We start from the raw sequence: 16,699 nt of genomic DNA, 5'->3' as shown, positions 1-16,699 counted from the left end.
CCGCACGGCCAGCAGTCCGAGCGCACACTCGCCTTGCCGTCTAAGTGGGGGCCCTTCAGGTCCTTCACCTTGTGGCACACAGCGCAACGCCAAAGGGCATTTCCCGACAGCACCACAACGCTTGTATCTTCTACGGATCCTTGTGCTCCGCCACCCCTCGTAACTGGCAGCATGTAGCGCTGCTCCTCCGGCTCGGACGGTACAACGGGAGTTTTGAATACAGTAGAGCGAAGCTCCCGTAAAGCCGGCGCTCCCTCGCCGCCTGCAGCTTCCGCGAGACGGCTGGCTCGACGGTCGGCGCCTACCAGTGAGCCATCGCCACTGTCCTCTTGTACAAAGGTTGTTTTCTTGCCGCACGGCCAGCAGTCCGAGCGCACACTCGCCTTGCCGTCTAAGTGGGGGCCCTTCAGGTCCTTCACCTTGTGGCACACAACACAGCGCCACACCCTCTCCGGCAAAACGCAGCTACTTTCCGCCAAGCCTGCCGCCTCAGCCCTTGCAGCTCCAGTAGACGCGGTCACAGCCTTTGGCGACTGCCGGGTAACGCCTGACATCAGCTTTTCCGAAGAAGAGTTCAATGAGCACATGGCCGAAACTTCATCACTAATCGATCCGCAACTGCTCTTCACCGCTGAGCCGATAGGTGGCATCGGCCCTGACCACTCCCCAACGCCACCAAAGGCGCTCTTGAACGGCGCTGCAGCAGGCTTGGCCGCATCCGGTGCAGACACGGCACCAAAGGCGCTCTTGGACGGCGCTGCAGCAGGCTTGGCCGCATCCGGTGCAGACACGGCACCAAAGGCGCTCTTGAACGGCGCAGCAGCAGGCTTGGCCGCATCCGGTGCAGACACGGTACCAAAGGCGCTCTTGAACGGCGCTGCAGCAGGCTTGGCCGCATCCGGTGCAGACACGGTACCAAAGGCGCTCTTGGACGGCGCAGCAGCAGGCTTGGCCGCATCCGGTGCAGACACGGCACCAAAGGCGCTCTTGAACGGCGCAGCAGCAGGCTTGGCCGCATCCGGTGCAGACACGGTACCAAAGGCGCTCTTGGACGGCGCAGCAGCAGGCTTGGCCGCATCCGGTGCAGACACGGTACCAAAGGCGCTCTTGAACGGCGCTGCAGCAGGCTTGGCCGCATCCGGTGCAGACACGGCACCAAAGGCGCTCTTGAACGGCGCTGCAGCAGGCTTGGCCGCATCCGGTGCAGACACGGTACCAAAGGCGCTCTTGAACGGCGCTGCAGCAGGCTTGGCCGCATCCGGTGCAGACACGGTACCAAAGGCGCTCTTGGACGGCGCAGCAGCAGGCTTGGCCGCATCCGGTGCAGACACGGTACCAAAGGCGCTCTTGAACGGCGCTGCAGCAGGCTTGGCCGCATCCGGTGCAGACACGGCACCAAAGGCGCTCTTGAACGGCGCAGCAGCAGGCTTGGCCGCATCCGGTGCAGACACGGTACCAAAGGCGCTCTTGGACGGCGCAGCAGCAGGCTTGGCCGCATCCGGTGCAGACACGGCACCAAAGGCGCTCTTGGACGGCGCAGCAGCAGGCTTGGCCGCATCCGGTGCAGACACGGCACCAAAGGCGCTCTTGAACGGCGCAGCAGCAGGCTTGGCCGCATCCGGTGCAGACACGGTACCAAAGGCGCTCTTGAACGGCGCTGCAGCAGGCTTGGCCGCATCCGGTGCAGACACGGCACCAAAGGCGCTCTTGGACGGCGCTGCAGCAGGCTTGGCCGCATCCGGTGCAGACACGGCACCAAAGGCGCTCTTGAACGGCGCAGCAGCAGGCTTGGCCGCATCCGGTGCAGACACGGCACCAAAGGCGCTCTTGAACGGCGCAGCAGCAGGCTTGGCCGCATCCGGTGCAGACACGGCACCAAAGGCGCTCTTAGACGGCGCAGCAGCAGGCTTGGCCGCATCCGGTGCAGACACGGTACCAAAGGCGCTCTTGAACGGCGCAGCAGCAGGCTTGGCCGCATCCGGTGCAGACACGGTACCAAAGGCGCTCTTGAACGGCGCAGCAGCAGGCTTGGCCGCATCCGGTGCAGACACGGCACCAAAGGCGCTCTTGGACGGCGCAGTACCCGCTGGCATGCTAGTGGCACCGGGAGAAGAAACAAGCACTTGCGACGATGATGTGGCGGCAGACGCTGCAAACACGCTGGCACTTGGGCTGTCAGGTGCATGAGCAGCTGCATCAGCGCCGTTAGGCGCCTGCGGTTGGGAGGCAGTTGGTGTCGTAACGGCACCATGCCGAGACATAGCGCTGGCATCGCGGAGAAAGGTTGTTTTCTTGCCGCACGGCCAGCAGTCCGAGCGCACACTCGCCTTGCCGTCTAAGTGGGGGCCCTTCAGGTCCTTCACCTTGTGGCACACAGCGCAACGCCAAAGGGCATTTCCCGACAGCACCACAACGCTNTGCCTTCGGCCAGACACCGCCGGCGGGAGCTGCGCAGCCGGTCACTGGAGGGTTTGGGCAGGCCCCGTCGACCGCCTTCGGTAAGGCCCCTCCAGGCCCAAGTGCCTTCGGCCAGACACCGCCGGCGGGAGCTGCGCAGCCGGTCGCTGGAGGGTTTGGACAGGCCCCGTCGACCGCCTTCGGTAAGGCCCCTCCAGGCCCAAGTGCCTTCGGCCAGACACCGCCGGCGGGAGCTGCGCAGCCGGTCGCTGGAGGGTTTGGACAGGCCCCGTCGACCGCCTTCGGTAAGGCCCCTCCAGGCTCAAGTGCCTTCGGCCAGACACCGCCGGCGGGAGCTGCGCAGCCGGTCGCTGGAGGGTTTGGACAGGCCCCGTCGACCGCCTTCGGGAAGGCCCCTCCAGGCTCAAGTGCCTTCGGCCAGACACCGCCGGCGGGAGCTGCGCAGCCGGTCACTGGAGGGTTTGGGCAGGCCCCGTCGACCGCCTTCGGTAAGGCCCCTCCAGGCCCAAGTGCCTTCGGCCAGACACCGCCGGCGGGAGCTGCGCAGCCGGTCGCTGGAGGGTTTGGACAGGCCCCGTCGACCGCCTTCGGTAAGGCCCCTCCAGGCCCAAGTGCCTTCGGCCAGACACCGCCGGCGGGAGCTGCGCAGCCGGTCGCTGGAGGGTTTGGACAGGCCCCGTCGACCGCCTTCGGTAAGGCCCCTCCAGGCTCAAGTGCCTTCGGCCAGACACCGCCGGCGGGAGCTGCGCAGCCGGTCGCTGGAGGGTTCGGGCAGGCCCCGTCGACCGCCTTCGGTAAGGCCCCTCCAGGCCCAAGTGCCTTCGGCCAGACACCGCCGGCGGGAGCTGCGCAGCCGGTCGCTGGAGGGTTTGGACAGGCCCCGTCGACAGCCTTCGGTAAGGCAGTGTGTGGGTTTGGAGCGGGCAGCGCGTGCGGCATCAGCGGCGGGTTCGGATCGGGTTCCACCACCGCGAGCTTTTGCTCTGCAGCGACGCCAGTGTTCGGTCCTACAAGCGCATTTACGAGTGCGTTTGGTGGCGCTCCGCAAGGCGGCGGCTTCTCGAGCGTGCCAAAGAGCGCCTTTTCCGGCGGAGGCAACACAAACAGTGCGTTTGGCGCGTCGTCCTTCAGTTCACTGGCTGCAAATTTCCATTGAGGCGGTCATTGGATCACTTTCTTGTTGGTTTCCGATCCCTAACAGACTTTGTGTCGGCTGTGTCGGCATTGATGAATTTGGGGAAGTAGTGTTGTGGTGCTTTGCGGCTTGTGGCTCCCCTTGAGGGTTCTGCTCCGGCCCTGGCATACTTTCAGAAGGGGCGTGAAGCTCAAGGCGGGACATGCACTCCCCTCGAGTTGGTGCTTTCTCCGACGTAGAGTTTGTGTGCGTTTGCATTTGTGCATGTGTGTGTCTTCGTGCTCGTGAGCGGTCCCGTTTCTTTCTGTTGGCTTCATTCGAGTGCCTCAGACGCTTTTTATGGGCGAGGCGCGGTATTCCAGTTGTGCGGATTGTGACGGCTGATGTGTGATGGTGCTGGCAGAAGTGTTATCGGCGATCTAGACACTACTCGGTTGTAGTTTGTGCTTCTCAGCCTGTTTGAAGGCTAAGGTGTTCCTACTCGTTGTCGCGGGAAATTCCTTTATTGTGTACAATTGAAAGAACTGCAACCATTTGCGTTTGGTATTTTTGCTCGCCAAGTCTCATCGCACGTTCTGCAATGCGGTGCCTCAGCGTTGGTACGTCGAGATCTCTTTTTTTCTTTGGAGAGGAAAAAGAAACGGCGTCCTCGTGCTCTGCAGTCTATGTGCTTGACAATCTCTATAGCTGCGTACTGTCTTTGAGCTATCCTTTCCTGTATGCACTGCTCCTCGTTGATATCTGCTTGAGTTTTTTTTTGTTTCCCTCTGCCTCTCGAAGACGTTAGCGAAATCACATACACTTACATATACTTCTTTGCGTACCTCGACACGATACGGGCTTGTTACAACCCTCACCAGTAAAGCCAATGAGTAGTTCTATCGTCATTCGAGATCTGGAGACGCGTGATTTGGGAGAAGTGCTAGAGTTGCTTAGCCACCTCACGTCTGCCCCTGCGCTTTCGCAAGAAGAGCTGGAGCAGTTGCACGCTCGCCGCGTGCTTGCAGGGGTGCGCACACGCGTTGCAGTTTCTTCCACGACGCAGAAGATTCTAGGAACCGCCTCTCTCGTTGTGGAGCCGAAGTTCACGCGCGGTGGAAAGTGCGTGGGCCACGTGGAGGATGTGGTGACCCACCCTGACTGTCGCGGTCAGGGCATTGGCCGCGAGTTGCTTAGCGACCTGGTGGAGGTGGCGAGGGCGAGCTATTGCTACAAGGTGGTCCTGAATTGCACGGATGACATGGTCGCCTATTACTCCAAAGCCGGCTTTAGAAAATGTGAGAATCAGATGCGTATGAACATTGCACCCCAATGATCGACCTCGGAGTGTACCTGAGTTAATCCACTGTGAAGGGGTAAATGCTGTGTTGATAACCTGGTGCCGCCGAGACGCGCGGATCTGCGCTGTGGATGTGTATATGTCACTGTATCCGTGTGTGTGTGTGATGCCATGGTAGCCATTGCGGTGAAGATGTTTGAAGCGCCAAGAGGTAAAATCTGCTCTCTGTTTTTCTGCGCTCCACCTTCTTGCTGCATGAGGCATCGCAAAAAGTCAAGCCAACTTCGACGCCACACACGGTATGAGGGAAGGAAAGAGTGCCAACGCTTGTGAGGCAGTTGGGTTGCTATCGCGCGCCAGTGGTCTGCGCTGTCTCACTAGTGGTGTAATCTACCAGCTCGCGAGTGCGATGTTGATGAGATGCGCATGTGCCACCTCATCTTTTCTATATTTTACGCGACCTAGTCTCCTGGGTCGTGGTGTGGCGAGTGAATGATGGAGTGTATCAAGTTGCTCCAGCGCTGCTCGGTGAGGGTGGCAACGGAGAGCACCTCAGCAATGGCCCTGTGCGTGCTCTCCTTGCGCGGATCATATCAGATGATTTCCCTAATTGCAAACCTCGCCCCCTCTGCCTTATCTGTCGGTTGAATACCATGCATGTACGGAGATATCCTTTACCACAACGGGGGGACGCCTTCAAGCATTCATATCACCGACACACATGCAATGAGAAGTGTGTGTCGTGCTAGTGACGATGGAAATTGCAGCTGACTTTGCCCGCCGTGGGCTACGCTTTGTCGGCTTCCTTGGATGCGGCGCTTTCGGAGACGCGTATGTTGTTCGGGATGCAAGCGACACCTGCTTTGTTGTGAAGCGTTCAAAATCGCTGGTGAAGCAATCCGGCTTTCTCGAGGAGTATCTTGGAATGATGAATCTGTGCAGTCTCAATGTGGTAACGTCCCACGACGCATGGATCGACCACGAGAGCCGGGTCTGTATTCTCATGGACTACTGCGACGCCGGGGATCTTGGTGACTACCTGAAAAAGGGCTACCCCTTGCCTGAGGAGGAGGTGCTTAGTATTGTTGCTCAACTCCTTCTCGGGCTTGATCACATACACAAGAGAAACAGAGTGCACCGTGACATAAAACCGGAAAACATATTCCTCTCATCAACGAGGGCAGGTGGCGGTAGGTGGCCTGTGGCAAAGCTCGGCGATTTCGGTTCGGTGAAGCGCCTTTCGCGCTGTGGTGCGCGCGTCGTTTCGCGCGTCGGCACCCCGCTTTACCTGGCGCCAGAGATTATTGCGGGCTACGCCTACACATCAAAGGCGGATATTTGGAGCATGGGGCTTGTTGTCTATCGTTTGATGGTGAACAATTCGCCGTTTAGGGTCACCAGTGTGGACACTCACACAAGGTGTGTCCTGAGGCTTTCCCCTCCTCACCCTAGCACGCTGAGTGGGTACAGCCGAGCGCTTGGGGACTGCGTGATGGCGATGCTGAGCAGAAACTGGAAGCGCCGACCTAACGCTCAAGCACTACTGCGTTGTGATTTGTTTCAACCGACGTTGCTGCGGCATCCCTGGATACCCGCGCCGCTACATGTATCTCCGTGCCTATTTGTGCAACTGCGGTCGTCACTGCTCGCGGTCTATGCAGCACCGAGTGAGCGTGCCCGAACTCTACGCACCCTCGAATTCGGCGATCAAGTATACCTTTCTTCTCCAAGGGATCACTCGCACCATGGCCTGTGGTTGGAGGTGTTGCACCCGTTTGCCGGGTTCATCCGAAATACGGTTAAGGGCGAGCCTCTTTTCGACTCGTATGCTTCGGATGAGTGCATGGCCAGCATCGGTAGCCTAACCAGGGTACTGGATCGTGCAGGGAAGCAAGTGCGCCGTGACATTTCTTGACCAGCTGTGCGGGGGTGATGAGTAGGCCAGCTCGAAGACCGCCGAGCTACTCGGTATGCCTTTGCTTTTATAGAGTGTTGCCGATCGGAGCACCCTTGGGGAAAGGCTCAAGAGTTGCACGACGAATCTGTGCAACGCAGCTTCTTGCACCGGTGGTGTTTCACTTGTTGTTTCTCTGAATGGACTGCTTTGTTTCTGCTACGCTACGCGTCTTTCCTGCCCACACTACCATACCCCACGACTATATCGCAGTAGTCGATGAGTTGGTGCTGGAAGAAGTGCAAAGAGTTCATAGAAAAAGAAACGAGCTGAAAGGCATAGAACAAGTAACACAGTTTGTACGCGTTGCCGTACTAAAGTGTGAGAGGCTGCTGCATTAAATGTCATTTCGCTGGAAGGCTATAATCAACACAGCTGAGTTCTCTTCGGATTCTTTATGCAAATGCTGTCTGCACCGTTAAGCGCCTTCCATACTTGTGGCATCAGCACACGCATGCTCATGATACATCTCACTCTTCCGACTCTCCTCTTTGTTTTCACTGTTTCGTTTGCTTCACCTTTCCTCTGCATGTCCATGACAATGATCATCGCGAAGGCGGTGAGGAACTAGCTGTGCTCGTAGCCGACTTCCGTGCGCTTTTGTACTTGTATGTGGGCATGTATGTGTTGTACTGATCGTCGCACCACTGAGCAAGAAACAAAACCGAGAAAAAAGCGCCTAGGTGAGGGATGGGCTACGGCGTTCGCTTGTCCATTTTACCGCTTCGCGGAGGATGCCGCCGCTGGTTCTCTGGGTGCGGTACTGGCAGCATTCTCGGCACAGCCACCATGGCCGGCAGCCTGCTGAAGACCCTCCAGGAGGATCTAAGAGACGAGACTGAGCTGCGCACGAAAGGAATAGGGGAGACACTGCAAAACTACGTGCACCGCGCAGAGCTCTCTCACATGGAGAGCCCGGAGGCGGACGAGGCGTTCTCAAAGAGCTTGGATGCCAAGGTCGACGATCTCTTTGCGCGCATTCCCCTCCCACAGGACCCCATGAAGGTAGCCCTAGCACTGACGGATGAGGAAGCGAAGGAGGAGGCCGCTGCTGAGCTCGTGAAGGAGGCGGTGCGGGAGATGTACTGGCGAAAACTGGATGCTAAACAGGCTGAAGAACTGCGCCTCAAGAGAGCACAAGAGAAGCTTCAAAAGCAAGGGGCGATCCAGTACTTTGAAGAGCGGCGCGAAGAGAGACTGCGGGAGCACACGAATAGACGATTTGCCGCCCAACCGCTCGCAGTAGAGCCCCAGTCTCCGGTAGGCAAGGGGGTCACGGCGTCGCCTCTCCAGAATCCCGATTCCACGCTGTCAGCGGAGGAGTTGTGCGAAGAGCTGGCCACGCTGAAGGCGAATGTGTCTCGACTGGAGGAGCTTCTGCGCTATAAGACATAAGGTGCGTGTCTGTGCCTTCACTCCTCGACACCTCACGTGAGGGGAGCATTGACGCCGCTGAAGTTGCTAAGCTGATCAGAGCACGACAAAGAGGGAGAAACAACAAAAACGAAGATTATACGTGAGCGAGGAGGACCAGGAAAGAGAAATTCACCGGCTGAAGTGGCTGCGTGTCACGAGTCCGAACGGCGCTTTGTCGAGTGAAACAACCGCTTCCCGCCTCAGGTATCTCTCTGTGTGTGTGTTTCGGGATCCTCCGCTTCGCTGGCGCTAGTGTGCGCTGACCGCATCAATAGAGGGTGTTGCGTTACCTACCGGAGAGGATAAACTCGCCACAGGGGTTTTATGCTTTTCCCCTTTGCTGATTCTTTATCTTTACCTGCGTGTGTCTGCTTGTGGCGACAGTAACGCGTTTACTCATCCTCTCCTTTCCCCTTCTCGCAATGGTGTTTTCAAGTTCTCGGCATCCACCGCTGCTGCCCCCCTTTTTTTGGCACTTCAATTGTTTTCTCCTCTCCACACGAGTCTTCCGGGCAAGTTGGCGTCTTCGAACGCTTACTTGCTGCTCCGTTTGTAACAACACACGTACGTATGCACATCTTGAAGCCACGAATCACGCATTTGCCCCCACACTGTGACGCTCCACCTATTTTGATCGTTGTTGCTGTCGCCTTTCCGGAACAGCAGCAGTTGTAGGCCTCGCTGACCTGTATTCCTTCCCCTGCCGTTGGTGCCTTGTTTGTCTCTTATCGCCTGTTCTCGTCGAGGAGCCGCATTGTATTGTGACGCAACCAACGGAGTCATGAACCGCAGTTTTGTTAGCAGCGCTGATCTGCGTGGGCTCACTGCCGCTTTTCGTGGTAGTTTGACGTGCCAGAAGCGCTTTTGGGCGAAGCCGAAGAAGCGTCCGAAAGTGGGCCCCGGATTTCATGAGAAGGCGCAGAAGTGGCGCGATGAGTACCTCCTCGACCGCCACCGCGTTTTGGCAGACAGTCTCCGAGCGTATGTCGATTTCAGTTCCACAAAACGAGTAGAGCCGTGGGACACTCGCTTTGCTCCGTTTGATCGTGTCGAGAAAGATGGCGTGTACATCCTCACTCGCTACCTTATGGATGACAAACTACAGCTGTGTAACTACCACCATCGTCCTGTGAAGCGCATGCTGTGTAATGTGGGGCTAATGGGCCCTCAGGTAACTACGACGGCGCGGTGGAAGCCGTACCGCTTTGCGACCAATCCTGCCAACACCACGCGTGCCGAACGCACCTTCACCAAGGACAAGACAGTCTTCACAGGTTACCATCACGATTGATGGACTCTAAAGGATCAGGTTTGCCTACCACTTTCCTCTCTGCCCCCTTCCTGTCTGTGAAGGGAGGGCAAGGGCGCGCATGGTGCCATCCTCTCTCTCCTTTCTTGTGTTTACCCGCTTTTCCTTTTTGTGGATTGGATGGTAGAGGACCCGCTTCGTCTGTGTGCAGTGGCCTTGCGTTTGTGACGAGAAAGGAGGAGCGGAGAGAGAGAAAGAAAACCATCACGATACGAGGGCGAGGCAGGGAGGTGAAGTTGCGTTGTTCACTTTTTCATGAGCTCTGGGTTTTGCATTTGAAAGCAACGCGATACTGGAAAAAAAAAACTATTGAACTGTAGGCAGGAAGGAAGCTGCTATACTCGGGCGATCGACCGGTATGACGCACTATGAACTGCTTTGGTCTCTCTTGAGGAGGTCTCCTGCCATAATGTGTGCACGCTTTAGAGACGCCGCATCGCTGTTTTTTTTTTGGGGGGGGGGGCAATGCACGTGCGAAGGTCGGTCTCCGTGCTGCATTGGTGCTGGACACTTTTGTGCGACTCAGCATGTTGCGGGCGCTGACATGCGCACTCGTAAACAGAAAAAAAATGCACACTGCGCCTCCTCTTATAGACCTCATCTATGCAGCATATACGCCACTCCTCCGATGAATCCCTCGCACTTTTCGGCAAACTTCAATGCACTGCGGTACTGCTCTCGTTCTGTTCCTTGCAATCCGAAGATTCACGAGTGTGGGGGCGCGTACAAATAGTTTAGGGACGCGCTGTCACTGCCGCCGCTGCACAGACCTCCACGGGAAGAGCGCGCAGATAAGTAGGCACACACACAGTTTCACGCGATAAGGCGAACATCAACGCACCTTTCCTACCACAGCCGACTGTGTGGATGAGCCGAGGAATGAAGCGCGGCCGCATCGAGACCTCCTCGCCGGCACCCAGCAGCCGAGAGAGCTCTTCTCCCCCTCCGCTCGCAGAGGCGCTGCCGGCCACATCTAAGGCGCGAACGCCAAAAAGACAGGAAGCAAAGAAGTACCTGCCAGATACGCACACATCCGAGAGCGCGGATGCTTCATCTGTTCACAGCGATGAGTCGGTTGTCATGGAGAACTCTCGAGAGCGGGAGGATGCAGTCCTCCTTGAAGGCTGCGATCTCAGTGGTGATGCGCTGAAGAGCTTCCTTCAAAAGAACTTTGTGGACTACATAGAGGATGAACTGTTTGATGTAGCTGCTTTGGAAGCAGTGGAAGACTAAGATGTACCCTTCACCTCTTGTGTTGCAACTCGTCTTTTCCGCCACCCAATCATAGTGAAGCACACGCGCTGCGCGCGTTCAGCGGCGGTGCTCAGTGGAGGAATACTGTCCGTGTACGCATTCAGCAGTGACGAAATGGACGCAGCTATGCTCTTTCGTCGTGCCGGCAGCATGCACTTCCCCTCTCCTTTTCCCTCTTCGGCGAATTCTCCGTCGTCCGCGATGACTGTCCGTGTGCTAACTACCACACCGTCTTATCTATCCCCCCCCCCCCAGGTGTATTTTTTGCGTTGTTGGGTGTTACTGGAGTGGTGCGGTGAACGTGACTCATGCCGAGACGTTCGTGTCAGCAGGATGCCGGGGCAGAATTTCTGGGTAGGCAATAAGCTGAAAAATGCCAGGTGAAGCGATGGGACGGAGAGGGGAAGGTGTCCAAACTAAAGGCACAAACTCACTCAGAGGCTCTGGCTGATGTCTTTTTTCTTCTTTTCGTGTCTTTTAGATGTTGTCTTTGCCGTCCCCCCTATCGTGGGTGAATTCATTTTTGCACCACTGTGAGGGCGTGGAGGCCGTCGACGTTTGTGAGATCGAAATGAAGAAATGGATTTTCAACTGAATCGAGTCTCTATCTCCGCATCTCTCTCGACTTTCTCCCAAAGATGACCTGTCGCTCATTTGTTGGCTGGATGTGAGTGTGGGGACGTGGTCAAGAAGGCTGAAAATAGAGCCCACAGGGCAATGGCTAGCGTGAGGGTGCGCTGAGCGTAGGCTGCCACTTTGCGAGGTTCCTTATGAACACGCGGATTCACCTCCCTCTCTCCCCGCACTTTGCCGCACCATCATCTCCCAGCAACCGGTGAACACTCAGGCACTGCGCAGTGCCAAGAGAAATTTGTGCTTCTTGCATGCACTCTGCCCTCACTTTCTTATTCGCTACGCATGCTGCTTCGGTGCTGTTTTCCCGCTTCTTTCTGATCTTCTCATACGTTCTTTTCGCTCTTCTTGTCGAGTGCATCGCACAGGACTCCGCTGAGTTCAGCTGTCGTGCTTATTCCTGAGTATGTGCTGACTTGTGCAGTGGCGTTGCCTCTCTTGCTATCTCTGCGTCTCCTCCGTTGCTTGTGCGTGAGTTCTGTCTAATCACCCGTTCACAGGACGTCATTCGTTTTGTTTCCACATGATGTTTGTCTTGCAACGACTGTCTATCCATCCCTCTCCTTCTGTTCCTCTCCATACCGCCTCATCGCGCGGGCACATTGAAGTCCACACCGACATACACGCCGAGATGTTGGTAACATTAATGGAAGAGCATGGCTGAGCGGAGGCGAAAAAGACCCCGTAATGAGAATACGATGTCTCAGATGGACGTTTTCGTGGCGGTCCTGGGCAACGATGAGCGGCGGCTCATCAAAGATGTCATTAGCGAGAGCGCTGAGAGCATCCTTCTCCTCGTCTTTGTCGGAGATGGCGGCGTAAGGAAGACGTTGCGCAAAGCGATGCTCTACTTCTCTGCTCAATCCATCGACCCGAACCGAGACGTGTGCAAGGCCTTTCACAGTGTCTTTTGTGGAGGAAAAGGCTAATGACCTCATCCAGTACCGTTGCGAACATCGCAGCGGCATCGACGTTGTCGTCGAGGCTGAGAACGCCGCTCACGGCCGCTTCTCCATATGCGCAGCGAGCGTTGTACCGCACAAGTCTTCTTTTGTTTGCTTTTCAGGATCAGAGTTTTACGGTAGTGGTGTGCCGCACTGTGGAATACACGACTGAGACGTTTCTCCGTCTAACAGACGGCGCGGCTGCGGTGCTTGGCTGTCACATTCCTTCAGTGGGACTTTACATTGAGGAGACGACGTGCAACTCTATTGACCTTGGCCTCCTCGCTGCTGAGGCACGCGCATCTAAGGAGAACCTGTCGTGCTGCTGCGTGGACCATAAAGAACACGTCAGCTGCGGCGCCCGATTTCAAGATGTGCGCGCGTGGCCTTTGATGATCAGTGAAGAGAACCACTTTAGCGCTCTAGAGCAGGGACTGCACAATATGAACCTGAATCGGCAGCTGACTGAGCGAGAAGCTGGCGTACGACATCCATGGGAACTGCACTTCTATCATGGGAAAGGCAGCAAATGCGTTGCTGCTGGGCTTTCGCGTGATGCCACCGCTCGCGGACGGCGACGCGCTGTACCGTAGCGTCTACCCCCCCCCCCGCACTGTAGGGTACGCCGTGGGGGGTCAGGTGTGTAGCTGAAGCCGGAATGTGGCATGGCGTATGGGAACGGAAAGCTCATCGCTGAAGAGACGCTGCTGTAACCAAACGATCGCATGATTCTCGGTAAGGATCTCGGCCTTCGTTTTGCTGAGGGAGGCACCGAGCTTCCACGTGCAAGCGGGTCGCGCATTCTGGACTGGGATCTCTGCTACAAGGAGCTCCAGCAGGAGAATGCGCGAGCGGTGGGAAGAGGCATATTGGCGGCGCTGGAGCGCGATAACAGCGATTTGTGTCTACGCTGCGATTATCTCGAGGCGCGACTGCAGCACACGTGCGGCGACTTGTGGCTGATGCTCACGAACCCGCTGCCCCCCCCCCTATCGTGGCGCACTGCTGTGACCGGTCGACCTCCGCGAGCGCCACAGCCAAGCTACCATGAAACCCCCAAGGCGACGCTCGGCTGCTGTTCTTGGTCCACACGGCCAACATTAAACACGCAATGGACCGCCTGATCTTGCAGGATGGGAGTGCCGGCATCCACCTCATCAACAGGTCCTGGCTCACTGTAGGCAGCGCCACTTTCGCCATCAGCGTCAATGAGAGCGCCTCACTGGGCCAGGTGCGCAAGGATGGCAAGCACGACGCCCGTGAGTCTCCAGACGCAACACTGGAAATGCAATCAAGCTTCTTCTCGCAATGGCCAGTCGGGGAGCTATTTGACTTCGTGGTACCGGTCAAGGGCCGGAAGGCACGAGGGGAGGAGGACAAGTATTTTGCCTACCAAAATCCGCTGTACGACACCCCCGCGCTGGAGTTTGCATCGCTCCAGCCAGCCAGAATTGTGACGCTGAACGCGAAGATCACATCGGCGATGCGGCTGATGGGCGCTGAGCTAGCAAAAGAGCTGCGCGAGCACGCCGACCTGTCAGCTTCTCTGTAGGTGGCATCGTCTCTCCGCGACGAGGTGGTCACCAGCGCAAAGGCGGCGGAATTCTTCAAGGGTGCATAGAACAGCGCCTCCCTTTCTGCGGCCGCCTTGAATAGGTTGCATGAGGACGTCGATACTGCGTTGATGGAGAACTGAAACGAACGCGCTGCGTGCCCGTCCGCAACGTGACTTTCAGTCGTAAAAGAGCGGCCAGGCGACACCGCCGGTCCGGCTTCTTGGAAGCAAAGCGCCTGCAGCTAAAAGGGAAAAGTCTTCTTGTCTCCTCGGCCATTGTGCGCCGACTGAGTACTACCGTGGATCTGCCCAACGTGAGTATCAACGCCAAAGCACTGCGGAAGCGAGATGTGCAGCACGTCAGTGCAACGGGTATGTCATTTTTCGAGAAGGGCGTGGATGCCAGCGTGCTCGGCGAACTTCTCCTGCTCATTGTGAATGCTGTGCTGTCGACGGACTACTGCATGCAGTGGCACATGCTTTCGACGACTGAAGTGGAGGGAATGCGGCAGCAGTGTGTGCAGTGACGAGAGTAGACGGACAGGTGCGTAGGTGCTTTGGCCAGCCAGATGCACTCATCTAGTAGTACGTAGAAGGGCGAGGCGGCTGTGCAGCGCAAGCGCACGCCGCAGAGTCGGCGCAGCACGGGCAAGCCTCGAAGCGACATGCGCGTGCTCAGCCCACCGGCGGCGCTGTCTGGCACTGCGTCCCGCAAGACAAGCCTCTCTCGCACCACCCCAAGTCACACGTCTTTGCCGCCGCGAAGCACTGGTGTTCTTAGCGGAAGCCGCTCGCGTCTCTCTCGAGCGCAGATGCTATTAAGACGCCGCACAGCCTGAGCTCCTTTGCGACTTTTCGAAAATCGAGCGTGCCCTCTGCTACCTGCTCCGCAGCGGGGGCTCGCCTATTGTGCTGGAATTGTGCCTCTTTTCCAATAGATGCTGACAGGATGAAGAAGATCGCCTCAGGCGGCTCACGCCCCCTCCCCCTCCCCCAGTGGCGACCGCCGTTTCAGGACGTCGGAAATTCTACAGCAGAGCGCGCTGCCGCAAGAAGCAGTGCGCCTCAGCTGCTGCTACTGTGCGGTTGCTTTCTGTTCGCTCTCTTCGCGGTTTTTCATACGAGTATCGTCTCTTCTCGCTGCTCCGCTTTCTTTCCTTTTTATTCTTTGTCGTTCTCTTATCGCGTTGATCCGCCTAGGGCGTCCGACATCCCCGTATCCATCCTCCGTTCCTCGCCACCCACGCCATCAACCCCAGCCGCACGTCTGTGCGGCGTTCTCCTCCTATCTCTCTGTTCTCGTGATTTCTCTCACCCTTCTGCGCCCCGCTTTTCCCGACACTTTTTGCTTTTCTCTTCTCTATTGCCATGTGTGCGTCTTACACGGGTAGGCGTATGGGTATGCGTCTGTGTGAAGGAGGGGGGTGTCTCGCGCCTTCGTTTCTTAGCGTGTTTTGCTTTGCATTTTGACCTTGTTAAGAGCGGTTCATTGATTGCGGCATGCTTGCTTGTCAGCGTGCCTTCCCCTTTGTTATATGGGAGTGTCTGCTTTGGCGTCCGCGTGCCGGGATAGACTCTGCTTACTCCACTCTGAGCTTTTCTAGCGGTTTTGAAGTGGAGGGCACGGGCTCGCAGTACTGGGGAATAGCGAGAGAAGGGAGGGCCAGGCTGGTGAGGTGGTGGAGCGTTTGGACGAGCACGATAAAAACGAAGTTATTCCTAGGCGCTTCTTGTTCTTGTTTCTTCTGTGCGGTACAACATGTACGTCTTAGTGTGTGCTATGGACTGTATCGGTGTAGTGTGAGTACCCTAGCGTATAGTAGAGTTGCGAGGCTGTTGGTGGCGGGAGTTAGGGTGGGGTAGGGACTGAGGTTAGGGAGGAAAAGGACTCGAATGTTGGGTGCGCGCCATCTCAGATGACACAAATAACTTCGAGTTCAGGTCTTCGAAAGAAGAAGGTGTGTTGCTAAGCGACAGCAGTACGACGAGGCGTATCATCATCAACTTACCTCCACCCTCCCTCGACCTCCTCCTCGACCGCCTTCTCTGTCTACCGTGGTCGTGCTTTGGCTCTCCCTAAAGAAGTTCCGCTTTTGCCAATGTGCTTCTTTCGTTGGTGTATCGATGTCACCGTTTCTACTGTTATTCTCCTCACCGCATCCTTCCCCTCGTAGCCCCCTCTTCTTCCTTCATGTAGCAACGTTCTTTAGCTCAGCTGCCGTATCGATTCTATTCCCTTCGCCATCTTTTGTGTGTGTGTGTGTGTGTGTCTGTGCGCTTTCCGGCGCAAAGTTATGTGGATATCGGTGCCGCTCGGTGAATGTGTTCTTGCTCCCTTTCATTCAGTGGTGATAGCGAATGTTTTAGCTTACTATGAGTGGAGGAGAGAGTGTGCTTTCGTGCTCCACCAGCAAGGCGGCCACATCCATGTGCTGCCTTTACCCTCCTTTCAGCCCTTTCCCCCCGCGCGTTGTCTTTCGATGCCGTTGCTCCCTTCTCATTCTCTCATACAGTTTTCTCTTGTCGCCCCTTCTCTTTACGATCTGTCGTGGCAATCCTCGTCGAGTGCGCCTCACTGTGGGCACCTAACTCGCCGCTCGCACAAGACACGTGCACTTCATTAGCAGCATACCCGACGCTGAAGGTGCACGACTCACTTACCTCGGGAGGACTGAGCGGCGAAGGAAAAGAGAAGCCAATGGAAGAGTTGGGTACTGCTGCTCTCCGTTTTCTCGCTGTGTCTCTCTCGCTCGGCCTTTCTTGTTTTCTCTAAGCTCTCCATCGATCGTGCTCTTCTCACAA

The 16,699-nt window shown here is 56.9% G+C and overlaps 6 protein-coding genes and 1 pseudogene across 7 annotated transcripts; 6 read left to right on the top strand and 1 right to left on the bottom strand.

The window, feature by feature from the left end:
* LINJ_28_3260 (conserved hypothetical protein) lies at positions 1-2,261 on the bottom strand (the record flags this gene model as incomplete). Its single annotated transcript, XM_003392633.1, has 1 exon — positions 1-2,261. A coding segment is annotated over one exon (2,261 nt), but the record flags the coding sequence as incomplete, so codon positions are not given.
* A 2,160-nt stretch (positions 2,262-4,421) lies between these two features.
* On the top strand, positions 4,422-4,868 carry LINJ_28_3250 (putative glucose 6-phosphate N-acetyltransferase; the record flags this gene model as incomplete). The annotated part of the gene is made up of 1 exon (XM_001470311.1): positions 4,422-4,868. The coding sequence occupies one exon, from the start codon at positions 4,422-4,424 to the stop codon at positions 4,866-4,868; it is 447 nt and encodes a 148-aa protein (XP_001470348.1).
* A 718-nt stretch (positions 4,869-5,586) lies between these two features.
* On the top strand, positions 5,587-6,747 carry LINJ_28_3240 (putative protein kinase; the record flags this gene model as incomplete). Its single annotated transcript, XM_001470310.1, has 1 exon — positions 5,587-6,747. One exon carries the CDS (start codon positions 5,587-5,589, stop codon positions 6,745-6,747), a length of 1,161 nt encoding a protein of 386 aa, XP_001470347.1.
* Positions 6,748-7,476: 729 nt separating this feature from the next.
* Positions 7,477-8,181, top strand: LINJ_28_3230 (conserved hypothetical protein; the record flags this gene model as incomplete). Its single annotated transcript, XM_001470309.1, has 1 exon — positions 7,477-8,181. The coding sequence occupies one exon, from the start codon at positions 7,477-7,479 to the stop codon at positions 8,179-8,181; it is 705 nt and encodes a 234-aa protein (XP_001470346.1).
* Positions 8,182-8,983: 802 nt separating this feature from the next.
* On the top strand, positions 8,984-9,493 carry LINJ_28_3220 (conserved hypothetical protein; the record flags this gene model as incomplete). The annotated part of the gene is made up of 1 exon (XM_001470308.1): positions 8,984-9,493. The coding sequence occupies one exon, from the start codon at positions 8,984-8,986 to the stop codon at positions 9,491-9,493; it is 510 nt and encodes a 169-aa protein (XP_001470345.1).
* Positions 9,494-10,378: 885 nt separating this feature from the next.
* LINJ_28_3210 (conserved hypothetical protein) lies at positions 10,379-10,744 on the top strand (the record flags this gene model as incomplete). The annotated part of the gene is made up of 1 exon (XM_001470307.1): positions 10,379-10,744. The coding sequence occupies one exon, from the start codon at positions 10,379-10,381 to the stop codon at positions 10,742-10,744; it is 366 nt and encodes a 121-aa protein (XP_001470344.1).
* A 1,301-nt stretch (positions 10,745-12,045) lies between these two features.
* Positions 12,046-14,724, top strand: LINJ_28_3200 (annotated as a pseudogene). The gene is given in 5 exon segments: positions 12,046-12,219; positions 12,221-12,463; positions 12,465-13,427; positions 13,430-14,017; positions 14,020-14,724. Coding segments are annotated over 5 exon segments (2,673 nt in total).
* The last annotated feature ends 1,975 nt before the right edge of the window (positions 14,725-16,699 follow it).

This window comes from Leishmania infantum, chromosome 28 (genome assembly GCF_000002875.2).
Source record: "Leishmania infantum JPCM5 genome chromosome 28".
NCBI classification, from domain to species: domain Eukaryota; phylum Euglenozoa; class Kinetoplastea; order Trypanosomatida; family Trypanosomatidae; genus Leishmania; species Leishmania infantum.
Note: the sequence above shows the minus strand (reverse complement) of the source record. Positions and strands in the feature narration are given on the sequence as shown.